This window comes from Phalangium opilio, unplaced genomic scaffold (genome assembly GCF_054372755.1).
Source record: "Phalangium opilio isolate 3A_F unplaced genomic scaffold, DU_Popi_V2 ptg000039l_1, whole genome shotgun sequence".
NCBI classification, from domain to species: domain Eukaryota; kingdom Metazoa; phylum Arthropoda; class Arachnida; order Opiliones; family Phalangiidae; genus Phalangium; species Phalangium opilio.
This window is the reverse complement of record NW_028324162.1, coordinates 368,468-392,622: the sequence shown is the minus strand read 5'-3', so window position 1 is coordinate 392,622 and position 24,155 is coordinate 368,468. Positions and strand designations below refer to the sequence as shown.

Here is a 24,155-nt window from a genome sequence, read left to right as displayed (position 1 = left end):
AATGACTCCCCATCCAGCTGGAATCAAAGGTCTCGAATCAGTGCTAACGGCAATTCGTTTATCGCTTCACTATACTCATGACGCAGGAAATCCAAGTAAGTATCTGCAGTGCTGTTCTCCAGCAAGAAGAGTCCAATAATTCGGTTTTGAACAAAACATTAACTTACCACTGTATTTGATGTTAATGGTGTCGTTACCAGTGAGGATTGTGTTGGATCCAGTAATGTACATTATGCCGGTTTACCGAACCATCCCTGTGAAATGTAGCCTTGTCCGAAAATAGTACCTTTCTCAAAAATAATGAATTGGCTTCAATAAACTCACACGTGGTAAGACAAAGGTATTGCTGTTTAGTTAGTCCGTTAAGGCTGGGTGGAGGTGAAAATGATAGAGCATGAAGTTATGCCTTTGTAAAATGGCAGGAAATGTAGAATGGCTTTATTCCAACTTCTAGTCTAACCGCTCTGCTATGAGGATTGGCTTCAAAACGTGCTAGGATGTCCATTTCTCTATTAACATTACCGACTATACGGTCTCTTCTGTGTTCACAGTCGTGCACGACGAAACTACCGAAATCACGAAGGTTGTCTCTAATGTTGGTAAAGGTACTTTGCACCGGATGTCATGGAAAGCTTGCGGCATAAAGCACAGTCACTTGTCGAAAGTTACCGCGACATTCACCCAAAATGAACATCATGTATAATTTTTCCTGCTTGGATTAGTTAGAATTTTGCTAAGACACAAGACAAACTACCGTTATTTTACCTTAGCTGCCACGTAACAACAAACACGTTAGATTAAACAACTAGAATATTTTTCGGTACCACAGAAAACTCTGATCTTCTAGTTCAAAGTTCTTTCTAAAGAAACCTCGTATGTATTCCTTATTTAGTACAAAGAACTAGGTAAGGGGTGTTTTAATATTGGCTACTATTATATGCTATGACTTTTTTACAGTATTTGAGTCGTTTTAACAAGAATATTGTTACAATTGCATGACTACAGACCTTGTATTTCTATGGAGACCAGCAATACCACAACGTTCAGCTTAAAACTAGGACGTCAACCGAGGTCCAAACATCCTGTGATGCCAAGTGTCGATTTTGAAAAGCGATCTTCATCACAATAAACAGTATGACCTACTCAAGCCTCCAATCTTTGTACACTCAACGATCAGCCCTTTAGAAACACAAGATCTGTAGCGTAGCGGCTAAGTTCATATATTACAGTAGTTAGTCTCGTGTCTTAGAAAAATGCCTGCCTATTCCAACTATTTACGACAACATTACCATGAATTGAGATGGAAGGTAAATGTTTGGGTAGTCATTCTCAGAAAACCGAAATATTGGACCCTTCTTCTCTGATGAAAAACTCACTTCGGGCATTTACTTGGGCTTCCTTGGTCATGAATACTCGTCTTGAAGAGTGCCTCGACTACGATGATAGATACATCGATCATTTTCGTTGAGGTGTTTACAAAACGGATTAAAGGTTGTAATTTGAGGCCTAAGTTCTAAGGTTAATCGTAGGACTGTGTTTTAAAATATTTTGTTGCATTCAGGCATATTCGCCAATATTCTTGTTGTACCTTCTCATGTGCATACATTAAAATCTGAAGTCAAAAACGCATTTACGTACACGCTGTATTTGAGGTTTATAGTGTCGTCATACGTTGGCAGTATTGGGGGCTGTCCACTAAATAAGCTGTTGCTCTGATCTCGTCCAAACTGTATACTGGAGCGAGTTAAAAGAAGTGAAGGGGGAAGACAGAGATTTGGCGTCTCGATCGGGGAGGAGAGATATTAAAGAAAGGTTTTTCAAATTTCGCGGGCTTTTTGAGTGAAGGAAACAACATAAAATTTTGCATGCACATTGTGCGTGTGATAATCAGATTATGATGGACGGTTAGGTTAAGTTTCGTAAAGTAAAGGGAGCGCTTTTCGGCTATTTTTCCTTCTGGTTTAGGGGATCTATAATTTTGTTGTATATACATTATTTGACTCGTATGGTTTTTTAAAATTATGCTTTAGTGGGGTGCCCAATTTCGTTTCAGTAAGTTAGTGGAGATACCCGATTGTTTTTCAGAAATGTTTTTAACATTTAATTGTACCATTTTTTTAATAATACCTCAGGTAGTTCAACTATATGGGAAGCCATATGAGCCTTGTAAAATTACTAATTAAGTATTAGTCCATCTTGTAAGGAGTTATTTTCTTGCTTGTAGCCAAATCCTTTATCCCCAGTGCAAACCCTTTAATATCATTCCCGAAGGGCCAAAACCTATTTCTATGCATGTTGTGCCTATCTCTAGTATTAACGAACCAATTTTGAATGGTATTAATATCGGTCCTCATGACAGCATCAATAAACTACTGGTATCGTGTTCACCCTGGAGTTTTTAATAATTGGACAAACATTTGAAAAAATCTTTACATTAGTATTTCATTTATCCCAATATAGATGTTCCTGAATTCGGCACTACGAAGTTCGGAATATCCTCTCGTTTCATGAAACAGAATATTGTTTGGTCTTGCTTCTTTTTATCAACTCTTTTCTGCTGTGGTGTTAAAACCAACTTCTTCCCCGCAATTAAGTACTTGATCAACGGCATTTCGGACCTGAAATCTTACCCAAATTCCAAACTTCTACTTTGGTTGGGCGATGGCTTGGGATCAACTTGTTATTCAGGACGTGGAGGCTATAGGGTAAATTCAAAACAAATGCTGTTTGCTTGCGATATTGACCCCGTTGGAGTTATTTTAGTATGCAACTTATCATGTCCGTAGTCTCCGTAGATATGTATGCGAGCTATTTATCAAGTTCCTTGATATTTATGCATTTAATTTATCACGTTCGTACACATGTTTGCATCCAATTTTTCATGTTCATAGATATGTTTGCATGCAATTTATCATGTTCGTAGATATGTATACATGCAATTTATGGAGTATTCGGACTTTAAAAGTATGCTAAGTTTTAGACCATTGTTCATAGCGTTTTTTTTGTCCGGTAATGTACTTCTAAACTCTTTTATCCATATCATATGTAAAATATTAAAGGACTAAATACAATACTTTTTTAGCCCATTGAGGAGTGCAAATGTTTTGAAAATATGGAGATGACTTTCTTAGAAAGAAAATTCTACAAAAGACGTGAAGATTTTCAAATATTTATTAAACATTTCGTGTATGAGCAAATGATTCTTGTGGGATACTACTCAAGTATCGTTTTCTTACTGGATGAAATTAAGGACCAGCTTTTTACAAAGAAAAAACATTATTACGTTCGTATTGGAGAGCCTTTAAACGACATACCATTTGGAATTATATTCAAACGTGGGGCAAATTCTCATTTGAAGGAAAAATTCATTACAGTGTACGTATATATTTTCTTAAAATTTCACTCAGTCTTTGCTATTTTTGCCCAAATATTTAGGTACATACCCATACATTATACAATTCAATAACAAGTAATCACCGTGTGGTAATTACTTTCGGTACAAATTGCAAAATCAAATGATTTAATCTACATTTGGTGATTTAAGTATTATACATCTTTAGTAGCAATATCTTCCAAGTAAATAGTCAGTTAAAAGACGTCGGTTCCCATAATGACTTCATCGTTGTGAAAAAAAGTCATGTGACATTTATGCAGAAACGTTTACTTATGCTAAAACTAAGATCAAATAATACTAGCATATACCGTTGACCGTTGTACAAGGTACATCATTTTCGACAATAATTCTCCTTGAACAGTACTTTGCCTTCTAACTCATAACAACCTGCCAGTGCCAGCCAGAATGTCTTCATATAAGAATTATACAAGTTTCGTGCCAAGCTAAAATGGTGGTAAATACTGTTTTCATCAGCTAAACGCAAGCAATTTTGTATTTCAGAGCTCTTCTCTTCCACGAAACTAGTCAGGACACCCCTGTTATACGTAAGGGGAATTTTCATCGAAGAAAGGTGTTTGAGCAGCCAGCGCAAACTGACACTTGGAGTCCACTTGGCATACAAATTATTTATGAAGCATCAAAGCTATACTTTGTAGGACTGGCAGTAGCAACAGTGGCACTCGTAGTAGAAATAATTATTGCACATTTTAAAGATAATTGTCGTCGTTCTCATGCCAGGAAGAAAGTTTTGGGAAAAAAATGGAGGAAGAGTTTGCAGGAAATTAGTTTTGGGTGACTGATCCCATTCACTCGTTCAAGTCATCAGACAAATATATTATGCACTAGTTTTGAGAAGAAAAATACTTGGCCATGCTGGTGACATTCAACAACCAAAACTAATAAAAATACGTGTCTGATTAAATAGTAATTTAACTAATTTTAGAATATTATGGTAGGGATAGAAATGATACGTATAATTGCGCTAAATCAAAAGATAATAATAAAACACATCTTAATCTTACTCATTTAAGAATGTTGGGGCAGTTCACAAATTATGTATCGCAAAAAGCTTCCCATTTTGAAATAGCTTTGTACGAAAAAGAAGACCCCAGATCCCTTAATTACGTAAGAAATACATCAAACCCCCTTGTATAAATATTGACGAAAGGTTACAGTTTTTTTACTGCATATAAATTAATGCCTATTTAAAATTGGAACGATGTGCTAAGAACCGTAAAAAGTAATTTAAAAAAAACCCTAAAAAAATTCATATATAAAAAACATTCTAGTAAAATCCACTAAATTAGCACTGAAAAAAACTTATGAAATTTTACCAAAATGGAGACAGCATTAACAGAGACAGGAGCCTCAATAAATTCTCGTCTCGTAAGTTTTGGTTATAATGACCACTAATTACACCCGCTGATTTTCTGACAAGCAGATGAGTAACTTATTTATCCAATTTCAAAATGTCAATTAAAACCAGCTTGTGTATTAGAATTAAAGAAAATACTCAAATATTTTAAAAACATAACAAATAAACTTCAGAAACATTTTCACGATACTAAATGCAACTGCGCAGATCACATTATGGTTTATAAATTAGTGATTAAAAGTGGCTACCTAAAATTTAGCCCGAAAAAAAAACAACTAAAATGACAACTCTTGAAAAATGTAATTAAAACTAAAAAAATAAGGTTTTACCTCGGAATATTTCTAAAATATAACCGGCCACAATGCTAAAAAACTGGGCACTGAACACTTTAAACTTTAAAGAATAAACTAAAAATAATTACTAACAAAATATTCCTAGCCCTAGAAATCATTGTCATTAACAGAGGTAATAACCACGATAAAAATAGCCAAGAAACTGAGCACTGAAATAATCATAGCCCTAGAAATCATTGTCACGAACTTTCACTGTTTCATAACATCTCTTTACCTTTTCGATGAGAAAAATATTACTCTAAACTATTGTTGTAATTTTAAAGCGTAATATGTAAACCGTCAACTTCTATGTTATCGAGCCTTAAAGACGAAAAACCTTCTTCACCAAAACAAAACGAGCACACCATAGAAAATTAGTGAAAAAACTGGTCCCTAACTATTAGCTCTCTCCCTGCGAAAAGGAGCCCCGATAAAAATAGGTTCACTAAGCACGGAATAGAGAAGGTCTTTAAGAAGATAGATGTTGGAGGCAACCCAAAATAATTTAACAATAACATAACCATAGGTTGACTTGGTTCAAGTTCTCTCCCCACTTGTTAAAAGGAGTTTTCCTCCGCGGTCTAACCCGCTTTCTCCTTTTCATCAAAACTTACAGAGGTTAACGGTAATAGTACAGGGCGCTGTAGGTTAGCTGTGGCATAGGGGCTAACATTGTAACATATACATGCCATATATATATTGGCGAATTTTCATTTTTAATATTGGGGTGCACCATGGCACTCGAATACTAGAGTGTCGTAGGTATTTTAAGAAGTTCAATAGCGTGTATAATGGATATATCGTTCGCAAAATCATATAAGCTTGGGGAGAGAAATTTCACCACGTATAATATGAATTTATATCGTCCATAACCGTCTAATCTCTGTATAAGATTTGGGTGAGACTCAATCAACGGTGACATCAGTTTCGTGTTGAAATTTCTTTCCCCGGGTTTAAACAAGAAGCAGTCACTGCTGGTTCTTTATAGCCAAGGCTTACGATTTCGAGAACGATAGATGCTATTGGTCCTCCTCAAATAGCTTTGCCACTCTGCAGTTTTTGAGTGCCAGGGTTTACCCCAAATATTAACAATCCACCAATGATTAGGGTTGAACCAAGTCAACCGATGGTTATACTTTTGTAAAATTATTCAGTAATAATTGTAACACACTCTCCTTTAAAGAAATTAAAAATCATGATAATAACATTTGTGGAAGTCATTCGACAATAAAAAATGGTAGCCAACACTTTTGTTTGGATCTTTTCCTCTAGAGGACTGTCAGGTAACTAAGTCTTAGTAAAAATTTCAATTTTATTATCCATATACTAGCCTTTTAACAATACCGATAATAACGTTAAGAACAAACATTAATGGCAATTAATTGCATCTTAACAACAATAGTTTATTTCTGGGCATTAGTTTCTATAATAATCTAGTAGTTTTTCTCTCCCCATTCCCAACTGAATCAAACTTGTTACTAAGTCGTTAGACTGTGAAGAGCAGGGTCACTACGATCATGAACCGGAGCACTGACCGGAGAATTCGATTCATGGCATATCAGGGTTGGCAAAAATTAAGTTTTTTTTAAAAAAAACAAAAGTTGTGTTTATTATTGTTTAAAACACGATTTTTTGTTTTAAACTGTTTTTTAAACAAGTAGAAAAAAACAGTAAAAAAACACAAAAAAACTAGTTTTAAACATGTTTAAATCACTCTTCCAAATCTAATAGTCTATATCGCGGCTCTCCATTTAAGCCACTACTCCCGCTAGCGCAAGGCGCTTATTTTCATAACCTACTTGATTAAAAAAAGGTCTTGGTTTGGACCAAGACAGAAAAAACAAACGATAAGAGTGACGTTTATCAATTGACTGAAGTCCCGATTTTGCAATTTTTCTTTATTTATATTAATTTAATCCTTAATCAATATTTAATTCAATCAACTGATTTAACATTAGTCGATTTATTCCCTCCAAATTGATTGAAAAAACTACAAATTTACGCATTTTCAAGAACAAATTAGATTTTCTGAAATTATTTTATGATATTAATTATTTTGAGCGTTCAATATTGAATAAATTTAGAATTTCAAGGTGTAAGAAATTGTCCGTGTGGAATTAGAACCAGGGACCACTTGAACCCAAAGCAATTATTATACACCTAGACCAACGGACCACGAAACGTATTGAGAAGTAAAACACGAAAATAAAAATACTCCTAAATTTATAATATGAAGCTCTAAGACGCGACCTTCCGGGATTTAACCTGGTACCACTCGCAACCAGCGCGAGTATCATACCCCTAGACCAACGTACAACGAACATGTACTGCAAAGTCAAACAGGAAAATCAAGAGCTCCTAAAATTTAGAATTTGAAGGTGTAAGAAAGGGTCCTTGTCAGGGTTGGCAAAAACTTAGTTAAAAAATTTGTGTTTTTATTGTTTATAACACGATTTAAAGTTAGATTTTCGGAAAACATTTTATCATGAAATTAATTATTTAAAAGGGAGTACGTGTTGAGGATACAATATTGAATATTTGAAAAATCCTACTGACTGTTTAAAAAAGAGCAAACGATCTTTTCAAAAGGAAAATATAATTTTTATAATAGCGGATACAAAATGAGTGTGATGTGTAAATTTGTACATTTCACCCCTAATGTCTAAATGCCTGATTTCTTTTGTGGCCACTATTCAGTCATTTTCGCTTCCGTTTCTTGGTCAGAACTCATCATACAATTGAAACTTCACCACCCCTTACTTATTTGTAGGCGCTCATGTTTTCCGTTTTCGGATTAGGCGTATTAATTTTAGCACTGTCAAAGGCCTGGCTTTATAGATTACGCGTAATATTTTTAGAACAGTAAAATGTACCAACAGTGTAGAGAAACCACATAGGAAAAATGTTATTGCTTTGCTTTAAGTAGATGACAAAATAAGTTATCCTTAATCATATTTATGAATAACAGCCTCCAATACAGATTGGTAATGGATAAAACAACTGGTAGGGTCTCCAAACAATTAAAAACACATTTGAAACAGTCGAATAAAGGAAGGTTTTGACTGGAGCTTATTATTTCTATTATTTAATCTTTTCGCTCATTTTCAAATAAAAAAGAGTTAAAAAAAACCGAAATTTTTCTCCATAAAAAACATGTTTTAAACTTTTTGTTTAAAACGTTTTAAACAAATTAAAGTTTTTTTTCATGGCTGTTTAAAACAAGTTTTAAACCAAAGTTTAAAACAATTTGTTTAAAACTTGCCAACCCTGTGGCATATCATATCAAATCAATGGAAAATCCAACCATAAAAATGCAGCATTTTTTGATGGTTGATTCTTCGAGTATAGGTATAGTTTATTTTTCCAATAGCTCGAAACGAAACGTGATATCATAACATGAGGCGTTTAAAAAAATATACAGGGTGTAAATGAAAGGTATGGAACAAATTATGGGGGATATTCTATGGGCGATTTTGAGCCTAAGATGTTCTATGACATTTGCCATCCGGCCACCGTTTTCAAGTTATGATTGGAGTGTTTTACCACACCTTAATGAAATTAGCATTGTCTTTCAGTTTCACGTGTTAATTTTAAGGGATCATCCTTTAAATACTCAAAACACGATTAATCATTTTTGATTTGGAAAATGCTCATCAGATGCCGACACCGTATCATCAATCAATGAATACATGCAAAATACAAAATACATACAAATTCAAAAAAAGCTTACTTCTAGACCTATATTGCTAATTACAAGCTGATTAAGCACATTACATAAACATGTATCTGCGTATACGGCAGTATATACTCTCTCAAGTGTACTACAGTTATGATTTCGTGAGTTCCAAAAAACCAAACCAAGTCTAAACGAAAAGGTAAAAGAGATAGATTGTGGAAAACATAGAGTAAAATAAAATATTAAGTCCCACCTTGGTTTCCAGCCTCCCCCCCACCCATGAGGGGGGATTGTCGACTATCACGCGCGCACCGGACGCCTTTTTAAGCCTTCTTATAGTAAATTCCTTCTTGATTATACTCTGTTTCAATTCGAATTCAGTGACGATAATTTCTTTCCTAAGAGATTTCCCCGTTCTCTATGACTGAAACCGCGTATATTTAGAGAATTTCTGCACTTAAAGTTTCCGAGAAAAATTATGCCTTTACAGCAACCTGACAACAAAGTCGAGAATTAGGCAAACGTAGCAACTGTCGAGGTGGGTCAGAAGATGTGGTGATAGTTTCAGAAATTTTACAGTGAAAGGGCTATTAGCACTTCCGCAAGCACGAGACATGTACACGTCAAATGTTAAATTGTGGGTAAGATGGACCCCCAGATCTATACATTCAATAACTCGCTTACTAGCTTGGCCGTTAAAATAAAAGGAGAGGAGCAGTTAATATCCAACTTCAGGGGTTGGATGGCCAAGACCACCAATTTCCTAGCGTTAAAGGCTAGGCCGTCAGTATGGGTCCAAGCTCCGATCGCTTTGAGGTCTCTCTGCAGCACAGAAACATCGTCAAAAGAGTTAATTTCACGGTTGAGCTTGATATCGTCAGCAAAGAGGCGAATGGGGGAGGAAGCAACAGAGGGCAGGTCATTAATGTAGAGAACAAAGAGGAGAGGACCAAGAAACCTGCCCTGGGGAACGCCACTCAAGACTGGAAGGTCATCTGGCTAATACCTTTCAATGTCGCTAGCTTGTCTTGTGGGAGAGCTTATACACTAATGGATGCATACCAACTTAAAAATATACATTCCTTGCTTTCTTTTGAATTATAGTACAATTAAGCTAACTAACTTTAACTAACTAAATATCAGACTCGAGACCTTTACTTAAAACAAAACAATTTTATTTCATACTTTCCTTAATCATAAAACTGAACAGAAGGTTTTCTTAAGGGCTCAGAGTGGTTCCTTTTGTACTAACTTCTTGGCACCTATTTGTACTAGCTTCTTGGCACCTATTTGTACTAACTTCTTGGCACCTATCCTTCTTGATGCCTAATGGGAACTGACTTGCAAAAGGGTTGCTACTCTGTATTTATAGTTAACCAACTCTTGAAAATGGGATGCTTATAGTAATAGAATTTTAATGATGCTTCAGTCCTTTATCTTTTAAGAATTCTTTGCTTTAAGGATACTCTGAATATGGTTTATCTTTTAAATTCGTATCTTATACTAATTTGGTTCTAAAAAAGGAATTATCCAAAAAGAACAAATACATTTTAAACTATGGAATTAATTGATTTACACACTCTACAAATTAAGTAAAAGAACAAACAATTGATATTCTTTGTTAACAACGTCTCCCAGGACAGACCCAACTCTCACAGCTTGGGACCTATTACGTAAGTAGCTCTAAAACCAGTTGAAGATGTTGTTAGAGACATCAATCAATCGAAGCTTAGCCAGAAGACGTTCATGAGGAACCGAATCAAGTGCTTTCACGACGTCCAGATAAATCACGTCAACCTGCCTACCGGCATCAAAGGCCTCCAACCAACAATGAAGGGCAGAGAGAAGATTGGTCTCCACCAATCTATTGCTGAAAAAGCCATTTTGGAAAACACTTATAAAAGGGTGGACGTGCAGCAAAAGAGCGGAGCGAATACACTTTGCCATGACCTTACATATGGTAGAGGTGAGGCTGATTATCAAGAAGACAGCGAACTCGCGTTTCCCGGTGGGTTGACGCATTTCCAGCCACCGCTTGGGCCGTTTGAAGTAAAACCGATCTTTCACACGTGACCGAATTGCTGTTCACAACTTACTTTTCTACTAGGCCAGGACAGATAGGCCAAAAAAGGGCTTGACCTAGAACATTTGAACATAAAGATGAAAATTGGTACATGTGTTGTTTTTGACCCAACAAAAAATATACTAAAAGTCCCCTGCTGTAGAGCGCGAGCTTTCGCCGCCATCTTGGAAAATGGCCGCCGGGAATTACAGCTACAATGTATTCCACGTTCTTCGTCAAAAATTATGAAAATTGGTACACATTATGATTGGAACCACATGAACATCATGGCAAAATTTTACAACTCTGTGTTCAATAGTTTGGTCGCCATATTGGAAAATGGCCGCCGTGAATGCTAGGTACAGTATATTTCACCATGTTGTTGGAAAATTATGAAAACTGATAGGTATTATAATCAGAGCTGTGTGAACCTCATAGTAAAATACTGAAGCCATTAGTCAGATAGTTTGGCCGCCATGTTGGAAAATGGCCGCCATCAATGCCATTTAGATACAGTATATGGTTCAAAAATTATGAAAATTGGTAATAATTATGTTAAAGACCGTCTAAATATCATACATGAATATTGAAGACGTGCTACTGATAGTTTGGGCGCCATCTTCGAAAATGACTGCTCAAAGTGCCAAATATATTACCGATATATAAATTTTTTCTATATTTTTTTATTGAGTAGATGATTTTCATGAACGTATAAAACGCCATAAAAATAAATATTTTCGAGTCTAAATTATCGACCCATCTTCAAAAATGGTCCCTGAAATATTACTATCCTAAAATCTGGAAAAAAGAAAAGGAAAGCCATATTACTCGGATTTTGGTTATGAAAAACCGTTTTATATGTGGTATTTACATTCTAGTGTCGTTAAGGATTAGTTTTAAGACACATTTTTTACATTTCGTTCATATTTCTCGTCCACCTGAAGATTCTTTATTACGGCTTATACCTTGAAAATGACCACACATTGCCCAGCAAGCTAATACAGATCGTCTACATTCACAGTTCTTTATACAAGATGTTCTGCAGACTGTAGGTACAAATAATGAGTGGAATAAGTTCATCTGATGCCGGAAGGAGAATGGTGTGAATGGGTCTTCGACTTTCATGATCGCGAACCAATCCCCACTGTTCGGGATTAAATCGTTTTCTAGCTGTTGTTGGACTTGAAGATACGCTCGGAAAGAATGTAGTTTTGCGGTGTCGGTCGTTGGATGAAGCTTAGCGAGATCAAATGAGGACTTGACAGTATATGTGGCAACGGTTCCATTATACGTGTAATATCTACATAAATAAAGCGTGACGTGCCAATTATCACCCTAAAAAAAGCGAAAAGAAATCTCTCTTCGGCAGCAGCTATGGCTTCCCTAGATGCAATATGGTCATTATAAAAACGCAACAAATTTGTAATATGTTGATTATCTGTCATTACTTTAAACCACGCCTTATCATAACCACACCCAATTACAGCACGTAAATGAAAGAAGTGTTCTCTTAACCGTTTTAATTCAAAGGACTTGTCGTGGCGGAGGGGGCCCGAGTTTGGTGTGACGGTTCGGGAGTTCCTTGGGTTCACCCTTGGTTCAGACCGTTCCTTGCCCCATTCCGTAAAGGTTTTGCTGGGCCGTTTCGGCCCCACCCAGGTGCTGCCTTGGCTCGCCCCCGCTATTGGCAAGCCTCTAGGGGTCGCGGATACTCTATTTGTTTGGGCCGTAGGGCACTTTTGTGCTTGGAGAGAACTCCCCCGTCCCCTCGAGCCTTCTGCTGCTTTAATCCTTCCCTGTCACCCACCACCCTCTGACTGGGCTCGCCGCTGACGGTGTCCAGCTTCTGTCACTTGCTCAAGTGGCGTTTGTCGGTCCCACTGGCCGATCTCGTGTGCCATGACGGCGGTTCCGCAGGTTCAATTTGGAATATGATGGGGAGGGGCGCTGTTAAGGCCCCCAGCTATGTGTAGCGCCTATTCAAGGGTTGTGACATGCAATTATTATAAAAAATCTTCAGGATGACGATGAATATGTATGAAATGCTAGAGATCTGTCTAAATTCTAATCTTAAACAACAGTAGAATGTATAAACCGCATATTAAATCATATTCTCTAATCAACATGTTGAGAATAACAGCTTAGAATAACTTTTCTTTCTTTCAGAATTTAGGGCTATGATTTTCATGTGGCCATTTTTAAAGATGGCGTCGATAATTTCGACTTCGAGATATCCATTTTTTGTTGTTTATTACGTTAATGAAAATCATCTATTCAAAAAAGGAATTTCAAAAAGATTTATATATTTGAAATATATTTAGCATTTCCAGCAGTCATTTTCGAAGATGGCGCCCAAACTATCAGTAGCACGTCTTCAATAGTCAAGTATGATGCTTAGACGGTCTTCAACATAATTATTACCAATTTTCATAATTTTTGAAACATATACTGTATCTATATGACATTGATGGCGGCCATTTTCCAACATGGCGGCCAAACTATCCAATTAATGGCTTCAATATTTTACTATGAGGTTCACAAAGCTCTGATTGTAATACCTATCAATTTTCATAATTTTCCAACAACATGGTGAAATATACTGTACCTAGCATTAACGGCGGCCATTTTCCAATATGGCGGCCAAACTATTGAACACAGAGCTATAAAATTTTGCCATGATGTTCAAGTGGTTCCAATAATAATGTGTACCAATTTTCATATTTTTTGAAGAAGAACGTGGAATACATTGTAGCTGGCATTCCCGGCGGCCATTTTCCAAGATGGCGGCGAAAGCTTGCGCTCTACAGCAGGGGACTTTTAGTATATTTTTTGTTGAGTCGAAAATAACACATGTACCAATTTTCATCTTTATGTTCAAATGTTCTAGGTCAAACCCTAAAAGTCCTGGGCTATACGTCTTGCTTGCTATTATTTTTCTTATTCGCGTTGTTTTTCTCGCACAAGGCCGCGTTATGATTCGAATTGTTACAGATTTTGCACGTTTTGTAGGACGAAGTGCAATCTTTTGTTGGGTGCCCGAATCTTAAACAAATTTCACGGCGCTCATTATCTTTAATGAGCTTTATTTTTTCCTCCAACCCGAAGTTGGTGCAGTTTGACGTGTGATGCGTTTGCTCTTTGCAAAATATGCAATACTAGCCTCTGTTTCGTGAGGCGTTGCCCGAGGAGTTGCTTTTAATTTGTGACGTAAGCACTGACGCTCTAGCCCTATTTGGCTTATTTTCGTATTTTGGTTTTGGTTTTGAATTTTCATGCACGGTTGGCTTCACAGAGTCGCCATACATACTACCCAATAAGAGACATGTTAGCCTAGATTCAACCTCTGACCCCAAAAATTCAAGGATTGCTTCCGCGTCTCATTCGGCCGCCACACCCTTTTCTTTTGTAAATTCTAACCTCATATCTTCGGGTATATAACTTAATAATTTTGGACATAAGTATAAGCCGTTTTCAGATTTATGAATTCCTACAGATTTTAAACTTCTAACATGCGTGTCCGCGATATTATATCAATTTTCTAAAGCGACCAAATCCTTAGAGCTTTCTACAGGTTTTAAAGAGAATAAAACCTTCATGTGGCTATGCGAGACCAGTTCGTCTATACCGAATTGGTTTTTTAATATTCTTACGGCTTCGTCATAGCTTTGATCTGAAGGTTTCATTTCCGATATTTTTCTTAATGCTTTGCCTCCGAGATAGGACTTTAAGTAGCTGAATTTCTGTACCTTTTTCATGTTGGTCTTGGAGTCGACGACGCTTTCGAAGTTGCTCCAAAATCCTGTCCATTCCGTGGGGTCCCCGTAGAATTTTTCGACAGTCAAGGGTGCCAGCCTGGCTTCTTGAGTCGCTTGTAGTAAGGTGATTAAATCCTGTTGAGTGGCTGAGGACGCTGGATTGGTAGCCGTTGACGATGATGCAATGGATAGTTGGTCGTCGAGAACAATTCCCGCCTTTTTTAAGGCCCTCGTCACTTGGTGTTTGATGAGTTTGATTTCAGTTCTGTATTTTTCGACTAAGTCAAATTCACTGGCGAGTTCCGTTTCATCACAACCGTCCGCGAGCGAATAAATTACGGCGTTTAGATTTTCCAGAGCTGATTCTTTTAATTCCAGGATAGCTAATTGATTCTCAATATCGTCAGAATTAATTACCGTGCCTTTAATTAATTTTTGAAGCTGATTTATAGCCGTTGTAGTGTTAGCGCGAACAGTCTTTCGCGATGCTCTTTGTTTCTTTAATTCAGTAGCGTCAGCTAAGGCTTTCGCGATTTCTTCTGGCGTTTGATTTACCGCCATAATTGTTTATTGTTTAATTTTTAAATTTGTAACTTTACCGTTTTGGGTCCATTTGGGTCCGTAAACGAGTTCACTTGCACTTTTGTTTCACGCGTTTAAATTAATCCTTTTGGGTACGCGCTCGCGTTTCAATCCTTTTGGGCTTGTTAACGCGTTTTTGGATTTTGTCCAATTTTAGTCCTTTGTTTTTTAAATACCGAGTGTTTTTCCCGGGTTTCGGCACCATATAGAAAATCCTTATACTTTTAGTTGGGATTTCTAGGGTATTCTTTTTTGTTCTTGGGAGAGACTTAATTATTTAATAAACGTACCGACTGAAAAATACGTTTAATTTTTCTTTGTTTAATTTTAATTAATTTGTGTTTTTCTCCATTTGGGAGAGGGTTGAGAAAACTTGAGAGCGACTATCCTTGTTGACTCGTGCAAGCATTCTGATTTTATTTTTAAAAAGCATTTTACAATCTCTCGGTCCTGGGACCTGTACAAAGGGTTTTTTTATAGCTAGAGAGCGTGGGCCAGGGGTTTACCAAGTGACACCCATTTTTTCCATGACGTCAAAGATGGTTATCTCACACGTGCATCACTGGTAAATCCCTGGACCCCAACTCTCTTGCTTCACAAAGGTATTTTTAGGTTTTACAAAAAATAGGATTAGATACAGTATAAAAAAAGAGTTTGGTAGTTTATTTATACAGGTGTTTTTTAAGATTTTGAATTTAGAGTTTGATAGTTAAGAAAGAAAAAAATAAAAAAAATACAAAGAAATATTTGAATATTTCACACGCAGATTTACCTTATAATTAGTAGAAGAATCGATAAAAATTTATTCATTTTCCTTTTCACCCTCCCTTTAAAACAGAATATAATTAAACCAACAATTTAATTTATTTATTTTCCACGAACTGTATTGCGAGAAACAACTGCCTCGAGTTGAATTGACCTTGTTAGGCAGAGTAATGGTATTTAAACGGTATGTATCGTTTCCAGTCTGGTCTTTATTTATAACAAAACTATTGTTTTCTATAAATTAATTCAACATTTTCATTTCAGTTACCGTGGCAACTGAAACATTAGCAAACAAAATAGACCTAGCAGTTAAAATTATACTTCAGTTTCATTATACGCAAACACTGTCCTTTACGATACTATAGGCATATCTTACAAGCCACATCGGTATTCAAAGGAGATTACTAAATTGTCATAAAATTATATTAAATTGTTGGACTGTTTTACTTTGTGTCTTCGCCTTTCAGATTTAATACGTTATGATTTAAGTCACAAGTGGACCCCAAAATGGCGCTGAACAAAATGCAATTTCTGGGAAATAATCGATATTTGAAATACAGGTATATAATTTGCATTTTCAAATCGGAAATTTTATTGATCCCTGATTTTAAAAAAGCGTCAATTGGGTAGTGATTTTAGACTAAAAGAAGAACACTTTAATCATAATCTTAACAAGAAGGCAGGGCGTTATGCGATTAGTTTGATTTGCTAATTTCAATTAATAATCAAAGAAATCTGAACGTAATTTGAATTTTAAAATCATTCGGAGGTATAATTTCCCGTATGTTTCATTATGCAGAATGGTTTTATTATAATAATAGAAGAATCGATGAAATAAATCCATTGATTTTACTTTTCACCCTCCCTCGATCAAAACCGCGTAATAATTAAAGCCAAAACTTATTATTTTGTCACGAACTGTAAATTACGAGAACGCTTTCCTCGAGTTTGAAGAAAAACCGACCAAACGTAATGGTCTTTAAATAGTACGTAACACGAGCCTGTCTATAGCAGAATTCAGTCTTAGAAGGGGGGCAACCCGTTCCCTTCTACGCCTAAGCTTTCCAACAGTAACTCTTCTAATCTTGGAGTTATTAAATTACCAGGAATATTGACCACCTTCTCTGGGTTTAAGACGCCACGCAAAGGATAATTAAAACAATTAACTTCCAAATTGAGTCAAGCTTCGAGATTTATTTCAATTACGCACTTACGCTTTTAGCTCCAAAAGCTCAAGAACCATGTGGGGTATAGCGGGAAATACCCAGATTCCAAAATACTATTCAACGCCAAGTACAAAATATTCTTATAATTCTGTTTAATTATACTCCCTAAGCACTATTAACAATCTCATTAATAATTAACAATCGAAAATCTATCAGGAACAATTTACAGTCTTTGAAGATTTCGGATTGTAGATGCTAGAATTTACCTGGGCTCCAAAATGGCGCTGAACGAAATGGAATTTCTGGGAAATAATCGATATTTCAAATACAGGTATAGAATTTGCATTTTCAAAATAGAAAATGTTATTTATCCTTGATAAATGGATCAATAGGTTCGCCAATGAGACTGAAATAACCTACTGGACAGCTGAAGTGAGTTTATAATCACTCGTTCGCGTTATTGAAGCGAGACTTGAAAAATCTCTCGAAATTAAGATTGATTTTCTTGATGACAATTTGGGGGGTTCCCATTCAACCGAATCTCATTGGACAGAATCGCATTCGACAGAAAATGTTTGGCTAGAATTTCAAAATCTAGCCCAACGGCGGGTTTCAATTGAGGTGGAATATTTTATAACATTTTTAAAGTTCAGGTTAGGTTTGGTTGTAATTGGTTTATTGATAGGTTATAGGTTTGGTTTGGTTAGGTTAGGTTTGCTTTGGTTAGGTTAGGTTACTAATATTTTATAAATCATTTAACTATGGAACGCCTTTTCCAAAATATATTAATGTTTAGCTTCATTGACTTCTCAAATAATATGCCTATTCCAAAACATTACTGTTATGTTATGTTATGTTATGTTAGGTTAGGTTAGGTTTGGTTTGGTTAAGTTAGGTTAGTAATATTTTTTAAATCACTTGATAATGTTACGCCTTTTCCAAAATATTTATGTTTAGCTTCTTTGACTTCTCAAATAATATGCCTTTTCCAAAACATTACTGTTATGTTAGGTAAGGTTTGGTTTGGTTAAGTTAGGTATTTCGGCAGTTATATACTATATATATATATATATATCTTTGGGAACGAATAGGTTTTTTAACGGTTATGGTTTTCATATCTAAAAAACCAATATTCGAAAATGTCTAGTTAATACTCTAAAACTGCAGCCAATCCATGTAACGTGATAAATATGACTTAAAATAATAAAAAAAATCTACAATTCCCTTTAAAAAGTAAATTTTCGGGGATCTGAAAGTATTTGGTTCTTCTATACTAAAATAGGTGCTTAATATTTTACAGAATGATCGCGTATGGTGCTCAATTTCTTTGACCATTATTTTATTACAAGTCAAAGAAATTGTTTGCTTGCAAAGATGCAATCTTTGCGCTCCCGGGAATTAAATTCATTTTAGTTCCAACGGGTGTATATGCGCATGCATTCTTGTCCCAATGGACCGAACCGAAACCCGGAGAAGTGCGGGTTTTCGCTCCAATGGAACTGTCCCATTGGACCGAATCCGCCAAAAGTGCGGGTTTTTCGGTTGATTGGGACTGGTTTCGGCCGAATGCGATTCGGTCCAATGGGGCAGAGCCGACAATTTCACTTTTATATCTTATCAGGAAAAATGGAACGCAAAAACCCACTTCGAAATAATGGCGGATTGTTTAAAACGATCCCTGAACATGAGGTAAATTCCATACTTTGTACTTCATTAAACGACTATTAATTGGGGGCGAGCGAGAAAGAATCGCCTTAAGGCGCTTCTTTGACTTTGACATAATGGTTCTGAGAAAACTGGAAAACTTCGAGTTTTTCAGTTTTTTCAACATATGAAGAATTCTTTAATTGTAATCTCATCTATCTCTCAGAGACAAATATAATTCAGTTTATGAACACTCGTGAAGTTATGTTAAGGTCATTATATAATTCATTTTGGCGATTCAATTATACACACAGTAAAAAATAATGGTCTTAGATTAAACCCTTTTTTTTTGCACTTTTGTCAGAAAACCAGTACCAAAGTGGTTTGTTTGGTAACCATAAACGGATTTTTCCTATCCAAATAACACCTTTGTTCAAACCATTTTACATCTCTAATTGTTATTCATTTCTACCGTTTTTAAACCCTTACAGGTGGTATATTCGACTTTATTTGGTACATTTCTTTTCCATTAGTGGTTAGCGTCTCAACCTTTCTCAAACCACTTGCGTCGTTATTCAAAACCATTTTTTGATTATAGAACAACCATGTTTAAAACCGAAATGGTGGTATATTCTACCATTAAGTGTTGTTTAAAGATCCTTTTTTAAACCTAGAAAACTGTTGGAAAAAAAGGTTTCACTTGGGGACACTTCAAAATTTCCTTGTTTGAAAACTCCGCTAAACCCCACGACTCCTTATTCAAACCGCAGCCAGTTCTTATTCTAACCCCCGCTTGTTCTTATGCTAACCCCCGCTTGTTTTTATTCTAAAACTCCGCTTGTTCGTATTCTAATACCCCGCCTGTTATTATTATAACCCCCGCGTGTTATTATTCTAACCCCCGCGTGTTCTTAAAATATCGTCGCGAAAAATCCCCTTTCGTACCAAAAACGTTAAAGAAGATAGTGCGCCTTGATAAGTTGATAAGCGGCCTTTGGCCTACCCTTATCTACCTAGATAAAAAACACCTATTGTGAGCAGCATGGACAGTAGTGGAAAATTTGGTGATTCACGCGTTCTTGGTACGAGAGAGGCCCCTATTTTTAAGATACTGTACCCTTTCTATACAGAGGGTAGTTGCAAACTTTTTACCTCTCCGTGTGACGTAGTCCAGGAGAGGTTCTGTAACGGCCGTGTCTGTCTGTGTGTCTGTGTGTCTGTCTGTCCGTTGTTACACCCACGTGACCGCGTTCGCAGTTTGCGTATCGGAGCAAACGTGTTCGCCATTTCCGAACTGCTTTCACAGTCACGGAAATGGCTCCTCTACTTGAGTTCTCACACCACCATCTTCTGGTCTTCGTCCAACCCACACGGACACCAGTCTGTTCTTACTGGCTTCTAATCACCACCATCTTCTGTTCTTTGTCAATCCCAACATTGACACCAGTCTGCACTTACACTGGCTTCTAACACCACCATCCACTGGTCTTCCGTCTATTCCACATAGATACCAATCTGTATCATTGGCTTCTACTCCATTATCATCGTTTGGTTTTAGGATATACGCGGCGATCAGCTAGGGTTACGAGAAACGTCTAGCCTCCCTAAGGTGGGATCGCCACCAAAGGTTTTCGCAATTGCGCTTTTTCCTTACTATTATAATGGAAACGAATCGTATATATACCCCAAATTTGAAAAAAGCGGGCAAGAGGGGTACCCTTCACTTTAAACGTCAATATTAGCAAAGTTTGAGAAGATAATAGGTATAACTTTATTTTAAACGATTTAACTATTATTAATGTTAATTATTGAAGATTAAAATAATTAAAAATAATTAAAAATAATTATATTTATTTAAATATTAAAGATAAACCTCTCGTGCAAAGAGAGAGATTATCATTGCCTCCTATATCTACCAAGGCCCGTGCATGCGATATATTTCCTTCGTTGCCTCCTATATCTATCAAGGCCCGTGCATTGTGATATATTTCATTCATTGCCTCCTATATCTATCAAGGCCCGTGCATTGCGATATATTTTTCAAAACAACAACAAAAATGGGAAACCCCAACTCAGAAACATAATAACGTTTTTATTGGATACTTAAGTTTATATAATCTTCTTGACACGGAGAGGTAATATTTTGGTTTTCCCAACTTGTTGTAAACCAGAAAGGACGTGTTTTTCGCTTCAAATAAAGTTGTTTTTTTCATTAAGTTTATATCGACGTTTAGTGTTGTTAATTTTAATTCGCCAACGTAAGTTAAGTTTAGTCTGAAACTATTTCGAATCGTTTCATGGTGCCGAAAAAATCCGGGATTGATTAAAATTTAGAAATTATAACTAAACACTTATTTAGTAATTAGAAAAAGTGAGAAAAACTGAAGTCGAGACTTGCGAGAAGTTTATAGCCGTTAAAAAGTATGTGAATTTTCAACGAAACCTGTATGGATAATAGAATTTCGTGAACTTTCCAAGAAGTTAAAGTTAATTTCAACGAGACTTTTAAAACCGTGAGACCGTTCAAAGAAACCTGTTCCGAGTACGCGAATTTCTTGAACTTTCAAAGGATATTAGCGAGGTTTTAAATCGAGAAGCAGATCGTTTTAATTATGGATCCACACAAAAGAAACATTAGCAAAAGAGGATACGCGAGAGGAACTTTAACGCGATTGGACAATGAAATATCTCAAGTGTTAGGAGCAACGTCTCTAAGTGTAACCAACGCCATTTTAACAAAGTACATTCTACAATTAGAAAAAATCGAATCTAATATAAGTGACTTAAATGAAAAGGTGCAAGAAGGCTTTAACACGGAACCTGAGTTAGAAAAGGACTTACATGACTGTGAACTGATTCAAAGTAAAATAATAGATTTAAAAGCAAAATGCCTGGACGTTCAACATGATCTACAATCAGCAAACCAACGGTCAGGAGCATCGAATACCACGCAAATAGTAAGCCCAAACCCATCTCCTTTATCATTTAATAGCGCGCAACTTGCAACCACGAAATTACCGCGAATTGTCATCGAAAAATATTACGGAGATATCAGTAAATGGCAAGAATTTTGGACGTCGTTTGAAACAACTATCCACAATTCTTCGTTACCCGATTCTGGAAAACTTGTTTATCTGAAGAGTTACCTAGGCGGCACAGCTTTAACTAGCATTAGCGCAATTTCCATGACCTATGCTAACGCAATTATCACTCTTCAAGATAGATTTGGAAGAGATGATCTAGTAGAAAAGGCTCACGTTGAAAAAATCAGAAAACTAGAAGCCGTCAGAAAATCTTCAGATATAAAAAGTTTAAGAAGTTTCTTCGACAGCCTGAACATTAGCGTAATGGGTCTTGAAGCACTAAATGTTAAAACGAAATACGGTGGTATTTTAATACCTATAATCACTGAATTGTTGCCAGAAGATATAGTCCTCAGTTTTACCCAGAAGAACAAAAGAGCAGACGCGTTATCGATATATAAGTTGATAGATTTCCTAAAAGAAGACATTGAAAGTAGAGAGCAAGCGTGTAATTTGAAGAAAAGCGTCATCTCCGTTGAGAGAAAACCAGAAAACGCCTTCAATAGAAGCTCTACCTTCAATAAACCGAAGATTGCGTCAACATCTTCCTTCAAGGCAACAGTAGCCCAAGAAAGCCCATGTGGTTTTTGTAAAGGTTCACACAGGATGGAAGACTGTACCGCACTAACCGCGAAAGAAAGAAAGGAAATTTTCAAGAAAAAGTTCCTCTGCTTTATATGCGCCCAAGGAAGACACATGGCTAGATTTTGTAAGAGGAAAAGAGAAGTTTCATGTAAATTTTGCAATAGATGTCACTCACACATGGTGTGCGAAGAAAAATATCCAGAGGTTAATCAAGGTTAAGAGACGAATGAAGGTCAAGGAAGTGAAACATCAAGTATGTCCACTATCACCTCTAAGAAGGACAGTGTTTCACCACCGATTTATCTCCTTACTGCTTGGGCTAAAATATGTCATGACGGAAAAGAAGTGAAAGTACGATGCTTGTTAGATGACGGGAGTCACTGTACCTATGTTTCGTCCGAATAATGCCAGAAGATGAATTTACCAGTCGTCGGCAAAGAATCCTTGAACCTAACCGTATTTGAAGGGAAGAATAAGAAAATAGAACGTGAGAGAGTACAACTAACCCTAGGAAGTCTCTTCGATTCTCAGAGCATAACTATAGAAGCCATGGTCTCTCCTAAGCTAAGTGGAAATATACCAGGAGTTCCAAGAAAGGATTTGATAAAACTATCCAAAGAAAAGAGGTGGAATTTAGCAGACACGCCACCTCCAGAATCACTCTCCAGCTCAGAAGAAATAACCATGTTACTGGGAGCCGATTATTATTGGAAGGTTTCAAGTGGTAAAACAGAAAGAATTGGTACATCACTCATGGCGCATGACACTATTCTTGGATGGACTATCCATGGTAGAGACGAAGACTCCGAAGAAGAGAAGCCCTCAACTAGCACTTATAATATTTGCGTCTTCAAAGCACTAGTCAATCAAGAAACAAGCGAAGATGAACTCATTTCGGATAACTTGAAAGCCTTTTGGAAATTAGATTCACTTGGAATTGTTGACAAAAGCGACGAAGAGTTAATGAGCCAAAAAACCATTAAAAAAGAATTCGATTCAAAGATTACCTATGACGGAAACCGTTACAGTGTATGTCTTCCGTGGAAAGAAGAGAGAAAACCTTTGAACAACAACTACATTCAAGCTAAAAGATGATTTCAAGGTCAATTAAGGAAGTTTAGACAAAACCCTGAGTTATTTGACAAGTATGCTGACGTCATAGAAACGTACATAGAAAATGGAATCGTTGAGAAAGTAAAAGGCGAAGGTGAAACCAACAAGACATTTTACCTTCCACACAGAGAAGTCATCAAGGAAGAAAGAAGCACAACCAAGCTCAGAGTGGTTTTCGATGGCTCTTCTCACTCTCCAAACTTTCCGTCAATTAACGACTGTCTCCACTCAGGACCAGCTTTGAATGTAGATCTATTAGGTCTTCTCGTCAAATTCAGAAAGAATAAAATCGCCTTCACCGCGGACATAGAAAAAGCGTTTCTCCAAGTGGGACTGTCCGAAAGCGATCGAGATGTGACGAGATTCTTATGGATTAAAAACAGAGAATTAAACCCGGATAAACTTGAATTCGAAGTACTCAGAATGACCCGAGTTTCATTTGGACTGACGTCAAGCCCTTATTTACTCGCGGCAACCATTCGATTTCATATCGAAAAGTACAAAGAAGAATTACCGGAAGCCTACGAACTGTTAAGAGATTTTTATATGTTGATGACCTCGTGGGAGGAGCTCAAGAAGAACAGAAAGCGCTGGATCTAGCTAAAGAAGCTAAAGGCATCTTA

General features: G+C 36.5%; 2 protein-coding genes across 2 annotated transcripts; both read left to right on the top strand.

Annotated features, from left to right (window-relative positions):
* Nucleotides 1–21,363: 21,363 nt before the first annotated feature.
* On the top strand, nt 21,364–22,638 carry LOC149680950 (uncharacterized). Its single transcript, XM_089834466.1, has one exon. It carries the CDS (start codon nt 21,364–21,366, stop codon nt 22,636–22,638), a length of 1,275 nt encoding a protein of 424 aa, XP_089690592.1.
* Nucleotides 22,639–22,833: 195 nt separating this feature from the next.
* Nucleotides 22,834–24,132, top strand: LOC149680949 (uncharacterized). The gene is made up of 2 exons (XM_089834465.1): nt 22,834–23,448; nt 23,566–24,132. Exons 1-2 carry the CDS (start codon nt 22,834–22,836, stop codon nt 24,130–24,132), a joined length of 1,182 nt encoding a protein of 393 aa, XP_089690591.1.
* Nucleotides 24,133–24,155: the final 23 nt, after the last annotated feature.

Bases quoted from the DNA above. Each gene is read 5' to 3' on its own strand.
- LOC149680950 (XM_089834466.1), top strand. From the start codon at position 21,364: ATGGATCCACACAAAAGAAACATTAGCAAAAGAGGATACGCGAGAGGA.
- LOC149680949 (XM_089834465.1), top strand. From the start codon at position 22,834: ATGAATTTACCAGTCGTCGGCAAAGAATCCTTGAACCTAACCGTATTT. The intron at 23,449-23,565 runs GTATGTCTTCCG...TTATTTGACAAG, and splicing joins ATGACGGAAACCGTTACAGT to TATGCTGACGTCATAGAAAC.